Source organism: Heptranchias perlo, unplaced genomic scaffold, assembly GCF_035084215.1.
Source record: "Heptranchias perlo isolate sHepPer1 unplaced genomic scaffold, sHepPer1.hap1 HAP1_SCAFFOLD_227, whole genome shotgun sequence".
Lineage (NCBI taxonomy): Eukaryota > Metazoa > Chordata > Chondrichthyes > Hexanchiformes > Hexanchidae > Heptranchias > Heptranchias perlo.
Window position 1 is genome coordinate 221,875 of NW_027139241.1, and position 13,519 is coordinate 235,393.

General features: G+C 47.3%; 1 protein-coding gene across 1 annotated transcript in view; it reads right to left on the reverse strand.

The window, feature by feature from the left end:
- Window positions 1-11,211: 11,211 nt before the first annotated feature.
- The window catches only part of LOC137310141 (uncharacterized), a 31,255-nt gene continuing 28,947 nt past the window's right edge, over window positions 11,212-13,519 (reverse strand). Inside the window, exon 3 of the mRNA XM_067978115.1 lies at window positions 11,212-11,964. Coding sequence (XP_067834216.1) covers window positions 11,289-11,964 — 676 coding nt within the window. The 3' untranslated portion in view covers window positions 11,212-11,288. The remainder of the gene's footprint in view (window positions 11,965-13,519) is intronic.

Here is a 13,519-nt window from a genome sequence, read left to right on the forward strand (position 1 = left end):
AGGGGCTTCACAGGAGAGGGAGAGAGTCGGAGAGGTTTAGGGAGGGAATTCCAGAGCTCAGGGCCGAGGCAGCTGAAGGCACGGCCGCCAATGGTGGAGCGATGGGAATCGGGGGATGAGCAAGAGGCCAGAATTGCAGGAGCCCAGAGATCTCGGAGGGTTTGTAGGGGGCTGGAGGAGGTTACAGAGATAGGGAGGGGGGCGAGGCCCATGCAGAGATCTCGGAGGGTTGTAGGGGGCTGGAGGAGATTACAGAGATCGGGAGGGGGGGACGAGGGCCATGCAGAGATCTCAGAGGGTTTGTAGGGGGCTGGAGGAGGTTACAGAGATAGGGAGGGGGGCGAGGGCCATGCAGAGATCTCAGAGGGTTTGTAGGGGGCTGGAGGAGGTTTCAGAGATAGGGAGGGGGGGCGAGGGCTATGCAGAGATCTCGGAGGGTTGTAGGGGGCTGGAGGAGGTTACATAGATAGGGAGGGGAGCGAGGGCCATGCAGAGATCTCAGAGGGTTTGTAGGGGGCTGGAGGAGGTTTCAGAGATAGGGAGGGGGGCGAGGGCCATGCAGAGATCTCGGAGGGTTTGTTGGGGGCTGGAGGAGGTTACAGAGATAGGGAGGGGGGGGGCGAGGGCCATGGAGGGATATGGACACGAGGATGAGAATTTTAATATCGAGGCGTTGCCGGTCCGGGGGCCAATGTCGATTATGATAAGCACCAGCCTGAGAAAGAGCTGAGCGTGGAGCTGGACAATGAGCGAGTGTGAGTCAAGTTCAGGGAGTTCGGGATCTGTCCCCTGAAAGGACAGAACATCATCAAACCAGCGTTGACTGAAACATAATCCAAGGCCCCTCTTGGTGTGACGATGAAAGGGGAGAATTGTGCTGGAGGAGGGTGAGGAAAAGGTCCAAAAAGTGCGGGATGAAACCGAGACTTTGGAATTGGATGAAGATTTGATCAACCTGAACACTGAGCTCAGGACTGGAACGGGTTTGAGTTCTCAGGATAAAACTCGCAGGGTTTGATTGTAAGTATTGCTGTAAAGTGGGTGGAATTATTGTCTGCTCAATAAACCTGTGACTTTGGACATTCTGGGAATCCTGTTGATTTGAGAATTAAATTATCAGGAAGTACAAACACATTTACCCAATCACTCCCCGGTCTGGGCCCACTCCCGACTCCAGTCCCTCACTCCCCAGTCTGGGTCCACTCCCGACTCCAGTCCCTCACTCCCCGGTCTGGGCCCACTCCCGACTCCAGTCCCTCACTCCCCGGTCTGGGCCCACACCCGACTCCAGTCCCTCACTCCCCGGTCTGGGCCCACTCCCGACTCCAGTCCCTCACTCCCAGGTCTGGGCTCACACCTGACTCCAGTCCCTCACTCCCCGGTCTGGGCCCACTCCCGACTCCAGTCCCTCACTCCCCGGTCTGGGCCCACTCCCGACTCCAGTCCCTCACTCCCCGGTCTGGGCCCACACCTGACTCCAGTCCCTCACTCCCAGGTCTGGGCTCACACCTGACTCCAGTCCCTCACTCCCCGGTCTGGGCCCACACCTGACTCCAGTCCCTCACTCCCCGGTCTGGGCCCACACCCGACTCCAGTCCCTCACTCCCCGGTCTGGGCCCACTCCCGACTCCAGTCCCTCACTCCCCGGTCTGGGCCCACACCTGACTCCAGTCCCTCACTCCCAGGTCTGGGCTCACACCTGACTCCAGTCCCTCACTCCCCGGTCTGGGCCCACACCTGACTCCAGTCCCTCACTCCCCGGTCTGGGCCCACACCCGACTCCAGTCCCTCACTCCCCGGTCTGGGCCTACACCTGACTCCAGTCCCTCACTCCCAGGTCTGGGCTCACACCTGACTCCAGTCCCTCACTCCCCGGTCTGGGCCCACTCCTGACTCCAGTCCCTCACTCCCAGGTCTGGGCTCACACCTGACTCCAGTCCCTCACTCCCAGGTCTGGGCCCACACCTGACTCCAGTCCCTCACTCCCCGGTCTGGGCCTACACCTGACTCCAGTCCCTCACTCCCCGGTCTGGGCCCGCGCCTGACTCCAGTCCCTCACTCCCCGGTCTGGGCTCATTCCCGACTCCAGTCCCTCACTCCCCGGTCTGGGCCCACACCTGACTCCAGTCCCTCACTCCCAGGTCTGGGCTCACACCTGACTCCAGTCCCTCACTCCCCGGTCTGGGCCCACTCCTGACTCCAGTCCCTCACTCCCCGGTCTGGGCCCACACCTGACTCCAGTCCCTCACTCCCCGGTCTGGGCCCACACCTGACTCCAGTCCCTCACTCCCCGGTCTGGGCCCACTCCTGACTCCAGTCCCTCACTCCCCGGTCTGAGGGATCCTGTAACAGGTACAGGACTCAGTAAACCAGGGATAAACCTCCCCCTCCCCCACTCCGTCCACCCCCCTTCACCCCTCTCCGTCCACCTCCCCCTCCCCCGCTCCGTCCACTCCCCTTCACCCCTCTCCATCCAGTCATGACCTCCTCGGAGGGCGAACAGCCTCACCAGCCTCGCCGGCCACACCGTCCACCTCTGACACGTGGAGCTCCACAACACGGTGCTGTGACACATCCACCTGCGCAGCAGGAGGGAGGGCAACCGCAGAGAGAGAGATGCGTCGCTGAGGGGGCACTACCCTCGCCACAGGGTCCACCGACCGAGGCTCAGCTTCCTGGACCTCTCTGTGCAGCGTTGCACACGGAGGCTCAGAGTCACTCGACATGTCGTCGTGGACATCTGCAGCCTCCTTGATGCCGAGCTGCTCCTGGCTGGCCCGAGCACCATCTTCTTACCTGCCGCTGTCAAAGTCACCACTGCCCTCAACAACTTCTCCTCCGCGTCCTTCCAGGGTGCCACCGGGGACATCGCCGACGTCTCTCAGTCGTCTGCACAAAAGAGCCCTGCAAATACACCGACACCCACTCTGCAGTGACGCAATGGGTGGCATCAGTTGTGGGTCTTCATATTGATCCTCAGGATAGGGCATTATTGCACCAACCAGACAAGATTCGCAAAGACGTAGCAGTGGTGGTGGTAACAAATTTAATGTGGTTTGCAAAAGAAACAAATCTCAATGAAAAACATGACATTCTGTCAGACACCCTTGTGCATCCCCTTTGTGCTCTACAACCTTCACCTTACGTTTTCAGGAACCCCTACGTGGTGCTACCCCTGTGGCTTCAGCAGAGGTCGTGGCAGGTTGCTCCTGTCCATGCCCTGACCGATGAGATGCTTTGGGCCAACGCCCTCTGGGTTTCGGTGCCCGTGAGGGTCCCTCCAAAGTCTGCTCCACCTGCGCCTGTGCGTGGGCAGACTCGGCCACCTGGAGAGGGGGCAGCATCGCGGGTACTGGTTGAGAGGGAGGGCAACGGGTGAGACATGGGAGCGCTTTGAGTGGCGTCCCCACTTCCATGTCCCCTTTCACCATCATCCCTCTCCTGGGCCTTCTGGCATCTCTTCTCCTATCAAGGCAAAACACAGAGAGACGTGATTGAGTGATGGTTGCATAATGACCCACTGCATGCATTGGTGTGGGTGGAGGTGACCGCGAGGGAGATGCATGGGAGGGTGCGTGTGAGACACGGCCATGAGATTGTATGAGGATTGGTTTGCGTGGTCGTGTTCGAATGGGAACTGGGGCAGTGAGTAAGTGCAGGAAATTGGACATGAATTTAGATTTGAGGTTGGGATCAGATCAGCCATGATCTTATTGAATGGCGGAGCAGGCTCGAGGGGCCGATTGGCCTGCTCCTGCTCCTTTTTCTTATGTTCTTATGGTGAGGATGATGGTTGAGTGGATGTGAGGAGTGATGCGAGAGCATTGTGGTGGCAGTGCAGAAGGAGTTGTGGGGTGGGGTCGGTGATGTGGGAGACGGAGTGTGGGAGAATGAGTCAGTGTGCTCACTTTGACTGACCTGGTTCGGTCATTGGAACGCTTCCTGCACTGGATCCAGGTGCGGGAGATCTTACTGCTGCTGGTGACCTCCTCTGCCACCTCGAGCCAGGCCTTCTTGGCGGCAGAGGCAGGCCACTTCCTCCCGTCCGCTGGGAGAAACGATCCCCCCCATCCTCCCCACCCCATCGAGCAGCACCTGGAGTGAGGAGTCTGAGAACCTTGGAGCAGCCTTGCCTCTGGGCTGCTCCATGCTGCCAATTTGGTTGTTTGCTGCAGGAGGAGCATTGGAGGACTGCCCCTTTAAATAGGGCTCCTCCAGCTGACAGCCTGTGATGTGGGTGCGCAGCCCGCCCGCTGCGCAGGTCAGCAACGGGAAACCCGGAAGCCGCGGTAAGTGCCTTCAATTAGGCTGCGATCGCATGCGGAGCACTCCGAATTCACTGGGCGTGTTATCCACAGTCCCAGTCGACCCCACCGCCTCCCTCCTAATATCAGGGCCGCTGGGTCAGTTTGAGGCTATTAACAGAGGGAGTGTGACAGAGAGATGGAAAGAGAGTGACAGAGAAACGGAGAGAGAGTGACAGAGAAACGGAGAGAGAGTGACAGAGAGATGGAGAGAGAGTGACAGAGAGATGGAGAGAGATTGACAGAGAGATGGAGAGAGAGTGACAGAGAGACGGAGAGAGAGTGACAGAGAGACGGAGAGAGAGTGACAGAGAGATGGAGAGTGACAGAGAGATGGAGAGAGATTGACAGAGAGACGGAGAGAGAGTGACAGAGAAATGGAGAGAGTTACAGAGATGGAGAGTGACAGAGGTGGAGAGAGTGACAAAGAGATGGAGAGAGATTGACAGAGAAATGGAGAGAGTTACAGAGATGGAGAGTGACAGAGGTGGAGAGAGTGACAAAGAGATGGCGAGAGATTGACAGAGACGGAGAGAGAGTGAGAGAGACGGAGAGAGAGTGACATAGAGACGGAGAGAGAGTGAGAGAGACGGAGAGAGAGTGACAGAGAGACGGAGAGAGAGAGAGAGAGACGGAGAGAGAGTGACAGAGAGACGGAGAGAGAGTGACAGAGAGATGGAGAGAGAGCAACAGAGAGATGAAGAGAGTAACAGAGATGAAGAGAGTGACAGAAAGATGGAGAGAGTGACAGAGAATGGGTGAGTTGGAGTGAGTAACGGAGTAAGAGAGAGAGAGAAATGGAGAGATACTGAGATAAAGGGATAGAGATGGAGAGACAATGATAGAGAGATTTGGAGAGACAGTCTGGGTATTGGAGGATTAAAGATGGAGAGAGAATAACAGAGTGAGGGAGAGGTAGAGATGGAGAGAGAGAGTAACAGATAGAGGGAGAGAGACAGAGATAAATAGAACATAACAGAAAGAGAGATAGAATAAGAGAGAAAGAAATGGAGAGGTAGAGATGGAGAGAAAGGGAGAGCTAGAGATGTAGAGAGAGTAACAGAGCGAAGGGTAGATAAAAGAGAGAGTGGGAGTGAGAGAGATGGACAGAGAGTGTAAAGGAAAATCAGAAATGACGGGAAAACGAGGGAACAGATCCAAGTGACAAAGAGAAATTGAAGAAAATATACGAGAGACAGGATCGAGAGAGAGAGAGAGAGTGAACGAGAGAGAGAGCCCAACAGAGAGAGAGAAAGAGAAGGTGTGAGAGAGAGAGAGACCGACACAATCTCTTCAATGGGAAAGTGAATTGTTGGGTAAATCGGCCTTCAATTCACCATCTCCCATTATTCACGACGGCCCAAAAACAATTTCATCCCCAGAGAGAGGGGAGACACGGAGAGAAAAACAGACTCATGGGGAATGCTCAGCGAAGTTTATTAAAGATTATAAGGTACAGAGAGAGATCACACACTGATTATGGTCACAGCTCATTTGACTCAATCTAATCTCCAAAGATGGGATCTCGCTCATTGCAACAAATCCATCAGAATAACATCACAGACAGTAATCGGGGAAATGATAGTGAAACAGCAAACTTCAATGGGTCAAGAGAATACAGCTCACAACAGAGAACATGGAGGGATTTATCACACCAAAACTCGCAGAACAAGGAAGTGATAAATTAGTTCATCAGCAAAATTCACTCCACACTGTCCCATCAAACTCTCCCAGGGCAGGTATAGGGTTAGATACAGAATAAAGCTCCCTCTACACTGTCCCATCAAACACTCCCAGGGCAGGTACAGGGTTAGATACAGAGTAAAGCTCCCTCGACACTGTCCCATCAAACAATCCCAGGGCAGGTACAGGGTTAGATACAGAGTAAAGCTCCCTCTACACTGTCCCATCAAACACTCCCATGGCAGGTACAGGGTTAGATACAGAGTAAAGCTCCCTCTACACTGTCCCATCAAACACTCCCAGGGCAGGTACAGACTGGGTGAGATACAGAGTAAAGCTCCCTCTACACTGTCCAATCAAACACTTCCATGGCAGGTACAGACGGGGAAAGATACAGGGCAAAGCTCCCTCCACACTGTCTGGAGAATGAGGGATTGTTATAGAGATTGATCTGGAGAATGAGCGATTATTATAGAGATTGATCTGGAGAATGAGAGATTATTAGAGAGATTGATTTGGAGAATGAGAGATTATTAGAGAGATTGATTTGGAGAATGAGAGATTATTATAGAGATTGATCTGGAGAATGAGGGATTATTATTGAGAATGATCTGGAGAATGAGGGATTATTATAGAGATTGATCTGGAGAATGAGGCATTATTATAGAGATTGATCTGGAGAATGAGAGATTATTATAGAGATTGATCTGGAGAATGAGAGATTATTATAGAGATTGATTTGGAGAATGTGGGATTATTATAGAGATTGATCTGGAGAATGAGAGATTATTATAGAGATTGATCTGGAGAATGAGAGATTATTATAGAGATTGATCTGGAGAATGAGAGATTATTATAGAGATTGATCTGGAGAATGAGAGATTATTATAGAGATTGATCTGGAGAATGAGAGATTATGATAGAGATTGATCTGGAGAATGAGGGATTATTACAGAGATTGATCTGGAGAATGAGGGATTATGATAGAGATTGATCTGGAGAATGAGAGATTATTATAGAGATTGATCTGGAGAATGAGAGATTATTATAGAGATTGATCTGGAGAATGAGAGATTATTATTGAGATTGATCTGGAGAATGAGAGATTATTATAGAGATTGATCTGGAGAATGAAGGATTATTATAGAGATTGATCTGGAGAATGAGGGATTATTATAGAGATTGATCTGGAGAATGAGAGATTATTATTGAGATTGATCTGGAGAATGAGAGATTATTATAGAGATTGATCTGGAGAATGAGGGATTATTATAGAGATTGATCTGGAGAATGAGGGATTATTATAGAGATTGATCTGGAGAATGAGAGATTATTATAGAGATTGATCTGGAGAATGAGGGATTATTATAGAGATTGATCTGGAGAATGAGGGATTATTATTGAGATTGATCTGGAGAATGAGGGATTATTATAGAGATTGATCTGGAGAATGAGAGATTATTATAGAGATTGATTTGGAGAATGAGGGATTATTATAGAGATTGATCTGGAGAATGAGGGATTATTATAGTGATTGATCTGGAGAATGAGAGATTATTGTAGAGATTGATCTGGAGAATGAGAGATTATTATAGAGATTGATCTGGAGAATGAGGGATTATTATAGAGATTGATCTGGAGAATGAGGGATTATTATAGAGATTGATCTGGAGAATGAGGGATTATTATAGAGATTGATCTGGAGAATGAGAGATTATTATAGTGATAGCTCTGGAGAATGAGGGATTATTATAGAGACTGATCTGGAGAATGAGGGATTATTATAGAGATTGATCTGGAGAATGAGCGATTATTATCGAGATTGATCTGGAGAATGAGGGATTATTATAGAGACTGATCTGGAGAATGAGGGATTATTATAGAGATTGATCTGGAGAATGAGGGATTATTATTGAGATTGATCTGGAGAATGAGGGATTATTATAGAGACTGATCTGGAGAATGAGAGATTATTATAGAGATTGATCTGGAGAATGAGAGATTATTATAGAGATTGATCTGGAGAATGAGAGATTATTATAGAGACTGATCTGGAGAATGAGGGATTATTATAGAGATTGATCTGGAGAATGAGGGATTATTATTGAGATTGATCTGGAGAATGAGGGATTATTATAGAGACTGATCTGGAGAATGAGAGATTATGATAGAGATTGATCTGGAGAATGAGAGATTATTATAGAGATTGATCTGGAGAATGAGAGATTATTATAGAGATTGATCTGGAGAATGAGGGATTATTATAGAGATTGATCTGGAGAATGAGAGATTATTATTGAGATTGATCTGGAGAATGAGGGATTATTATAGAGACTGATCTGGAGAATGAGAGATTATTATAGAGATTGATCTGGAGAATGAGAGATTATTATAGAGACTGATCTGGAGAATGAGAGATTATTATAGAGATTGATCTGGAGAATGAGAGATTATTATAGAGATTAATCTGAAGAATTAGAGATTATTATAGAGATTGATCTGGAGAATGAGGGATTATTATAGAGATTGATCTAGAGAATGATAGATTATTATAGAGATTGATCTGGAGAATGAGAGATTATTATAGAGATTGATCTGGAGAATGAGGGATTATTATAGAGATTGATTTGGAGAATGAGGGATTATTATCGAGATTGATCTGGAGAATGAGGGATTATTATAGAGATTGATCTGGAGAATGTGGGATTATTATAGAGATTGATCTGGAGAATGAGGGATTATTATAGAGATTGATCTGGAGAATGTGGGATTATTATAGAGATTGATCTGGAGAATGAGGGATTATTATAGAGATTGATCTGGAGAATGAGGGATTATTATAGAGATTGATCTGAAGAATTAGAGATTATTACAGAGATTGATCTGGAGAATGAGGGATTATTATAGAGATTGATCTGGAGAATGAGAGATTATTATAGAGATTGATCTGGAGAATGTGGGATTATTATAGAGATTGATCTGGAGAATGAGAGATTATTATAGAGATTGATCTGGAGAATGTGGGATTATTATAGAGATTGATCTGGAGAATGAGGGATTATTATAGAGATTGATCTGGAGAATGAGGGATTATTATAGAGATTGATCTGGAGAATGAGAGATTATTATAGAGATTGATCTGGAGAATGAGGGATTATTACAGAGATTGATCTGGAGAATGAGGGATTATTATAGAGATTGATCTGGAGAATGAGAGATTATTATAGAGATTGATCTGGAGAATGAGGGATTATTATAGAGATTGATCTGGAGAATGAGGGATTATTATAGAGACTGATCTGGAGAATGAGGGATTATTATAGAGATTGATCTGGAGAATGAGGGATTATTATAGAGATTGATCTGGAGAATGAGGGATTATTATAGAGACTGATCTGGAGAATGAGGGATTATTATAGAGATTGATCTGGAGAATGAGGGATTATTATAGAGATTGATCTGGAGAATGTGGGATTATTATAGAGATTGATCTGGAGAATGAGAGATTATTATAGAGATTGATCTGGAGAATGAGGGATTATTATAGAGATTGATCTGGAGAATGAGGCATTATTATAGAGATTGATCTGGAGAATGTGTGAATATTATAGAGATTGATCTGGAGAATGAGAGATTATTATAGAGATTGATCTGGAGAATGAGGGATTATTATAGAGATTGATCTGGAGAATGAGAGATTATTATAGAGATTGATCTGGAGAATGAAGGATTATTATAGAGATTGATCTGGAGAATGAGAGATTATTATAGAGATTGATCTGGAGAATGAGAGATTATTATAGAGATTGATCTGGAGAATGAGGGATTATTATAGAGATTGATCTGGAGAATGTGGGATTATTATAGAGATTGATCTGGAGAATGAGAGATTATTATAGAGATTGATCTGGAGAATGAGGGATTATTATAGAGATTGATCTGGAGAATGTGGGATTATTATAGAGATTGATCTGGAGAATGAGGGATTATTATAGAGACTGATCTGGAGAATGAGAGATTATTATAGAGATTGATCTGGAGAATGTGGGATTATTATAGAGATTGATCTGGAGAATGAGGGATTATTATAGAGACTGATCTGGAGAATGAGGGATTATTATAGAGATTGATCTGGAGAATGACAGATTATTATCGAGATTGATCTGGAGAATGAGGGATTATTATAGAGACTGATCTGGAGAATGAGGGATTATTATCGAGATTGATCTGGAGAATGAGAGATTATTATAGAGATTGATCTGGAGAATGAGGGATTATTATAGAGACTGATCTGGAGAATGAGGGATTATTATAGAGACTGATCTGGAGAATGAGAGATTATTATAGAGATTGATCTGGAGAATGAGGGATTATTATAGAGATTGATCTGGAGAATGAGGGATTATTATAGAGACTGATCTGGAGAATGAGGGATTATTATAGAGATTGATCTGGAGAATGAGAGATTATTATAGAGATTGATCTGGAGAATGAGGGATTATTATAGAGACTGATCTGGAGAATGAGGGATTATTATAGAGATTGATCTGGAGAATGAGGGATTATTATTGAGATTGATCTGGAGAATGAGGGATTATTATAGAGATTGATCTGGAGAATGAGGGATTATTATAGAGATTGACCTGGAGAATGAGGGATTATTATAGAGATTGATCTGGAGAATGAGGGATTATTATAGAGATTGATCTGGAGAATGAGCGATTATTATTGAGATTGATCTGGAGAATGAGGGATTATTATAGAGACTGATCTGGAGAATGAGGGATTATTATAGAGATTGATCTGGAGAATGAGAGATTATTATAGAGATTGATCTGGAGAATGAGGGATTATTATAGAGATTGATCTGGAGAATGAGGGATTATTATAGAGACTGATCTGGAGAATGAGGGATTATTATAGAGATTGATCTGGAGAATGAGAGATTATTATAGAGATTGATCTGGAGAATGAGAGCTTATTATAGAGATTGATCTGGAGAATGAGGGATTATTATAGAGATTGATCTGGAGAATGTGGGATTATTATAGAGATTGATCTGGAGAATGAGGGATTATTATAGAGATTGATCTGGAGAATGAGAGATTATTATAGAGATTGATCTGGAGAATGAGCGATTATTATTGAGATTGATCTGGAGAATGAGGGATTATTATAGAGACTGATCTGGAGAATGAGGGATTATTATAGAGATTGATCTGGAGAATGAGGGATTATTATAGAGATTGATCTGGAGAATGAGGGATTATTATAGAGATTGATCTGGAGAATGGGGCATGATTACAGACGCAGATGGTGTCGCGCCTTTTTCCTGGGCGGTTCTGTGTCCTGAGGATCAAGGCAGTAGTCTGGCTGGGTGCAGATCCGACACCTAATCTCATTCCCATCGCATCGTCTGATTTGAAACCCGGCCCCAGCAACTTCTCCCAATTTATCACAGATTTGGGGTTGATTCTTTGTGTCAGGCCCGAACCCCTCACTGTAGACAAAATACTTGTGAATATTGCGATTCTTCCAGATGGTGCTAAAGGGAGGCTCTCTTAAGCAGGTCACGATGTTGAAATCCGGATCACTACTGAAACAAAAGTTAGTGCACGGGGTTAGTCTGCTGTAGAAAATGACACATCCCACGTTATTCCCGATTCGCTTCTGAACCAGTTCAGCAAAGCGCTGGGCAACATTTGTAGTTATGCCTTTCTTTCTCTCCTCGTCACTGATCCTCAACAGTACATACTCTGTACATGGTCCGTCGATCACGGGATAGAGAGCGATGTAGTTTCGCCCTTTGGGTTTTAGGTCGTTTGAGACACGGGTTGAGATGTAAGGTAGACCGTCATCCCGATACGGAATGTAGGATGCAATGGTGGACCCCCTGCACTCCTCCTCGGTTAAAACCATCAGGAATGCGAACTGTCTCCTTTCAGACTGGCTGAACTCCAGAGCGACATCTGTAAAACTAAAAGAGTAAACGGAGCGTGAGAGAGAGAGAGAAAGAGAGAGAGAGTGGGGGAGAGAGAGAGAGGGGGAAAGAGAGAGAGTGGGGGGAGAGAGAGAGAGTGGGGGGAGAGAGTGAAAGAGGGGGGAAAGAGAGAGAGTGGGGGGGGGAGAGAGAGAGAGGGGGGGAAAGAGAGAGAGAGGAGGGGGAAAGAGAGAGAGAGGGGGGAAAGAGAGAGAGAGATAGAGAAAGAGAGAGAGTGGGGGAGAGAGTGAAAGAGGGGGGAGAGAGAGTGGGGGAGAGAGAGTTGGGGAGAGAGAGAGAGAGAGAGAGGGGGGAAAGAGAGAGAGAGTGGGGGAGAGAGAGAGAGGGGGAAAGAGAGAGAGAGGAGGGGGAAAGAGAGAGAGAGGGGGGAAAGAGAGAGAGTGGGGGAGAGAGAGAGAGGGGGAAAGAGAGAGAGGGGGAAAGAGAGAGAGAGGGGGGAAAGAGAGAGAGAGATAGAGAAAGAGAGAGAGTGGGGGAGAGAGAGAGGGGGGGAAAGAGAGAGAGTGTGGGAGAGAGAGAGAGGGGGAAAGAGAGAGAGAGGAGGGGGAAAGAGAGAGAGAGGAGGGGGAAAGAGAGAGAGAGGGGGGAAAGAGAGAGAGAGATAGAGAAAGAGAGAGAGTGGGGGAGAGAGATAGAGAGGGGGAAGAGAGAGATAGAGAAAGAGAGAGAGTGGGGGAGAGAAAGAGAGGAGGGGGAAAGAGAGATAGGAGGGGGAAAGAGAGAGAGAGGGGGAAAAAGAGAGAGAGATAGAGAAAGAGAGAGAGTGTGGGAGAGAGATAGAGAGGGGGAAAGAGAGAGAGTGTGGGAGAGAGAGACTGTGGGGGAGAGAGAGATAGAGAAAGAGAGAGAGTGGGGGAGAGAGATGGAGAGGGGGAAAGAGAGAGAGTGGGGGGAGAGATAGAGAGAGTGGGGGAGAGAGAGAGATAGGAAAAGAGAGAGAGTGGGGGAGAGGGAAAGAGAGGGGGAAAGAGAGAGAGTGGGGGAGAGAGATAGAGAAAGAGAGTGGAGGAGAGAGATAGAGAGGGGGAAAGAGAGAGAGTGTGGGGGAGAGAGAGAGAGATAGAGAAAGAGAGAGAGTGGGGGAGAGAGATGGAGAGGGGGGAAAGAGAGAGAGAGATAGAGAAAGAGAGAGAGTGGGGGAGAGAGATAGAGAGAGTGGGGGAGAGAGAGAGGGGGAAAGAGAGAGAGTGGGGGGAGAGAGAGAGGGGGAAAGAGAGTGTGGGGGAGAGAGAGAGAGGAGGGGGATAGAGAGAGAGGGGGGAAAGAGAGAGAGAGTGGGGGACAGAGAGAGAGAGGGGGGAAAGAGAGAGAGTGGGGGAGAGAGAGAGAGTGGGGGAGAGAAAGAGAGGAGGGGGAAAGAGAGAGAGGAGGGGGAAAGAGAGAGAGAGGGGGAAAAAGAGAGAGAGATAGAGAAAGAGAGAGAGTGTGGGAGAGAGATAGAGAGGGGGAAAGAGAGAGAGTGTGGGAGAGAGAGAGTGTGGGGGAGAGAGAGATAGAGAAAGAGAGAGAGTGGGGGAGAGAGATGGAGAGG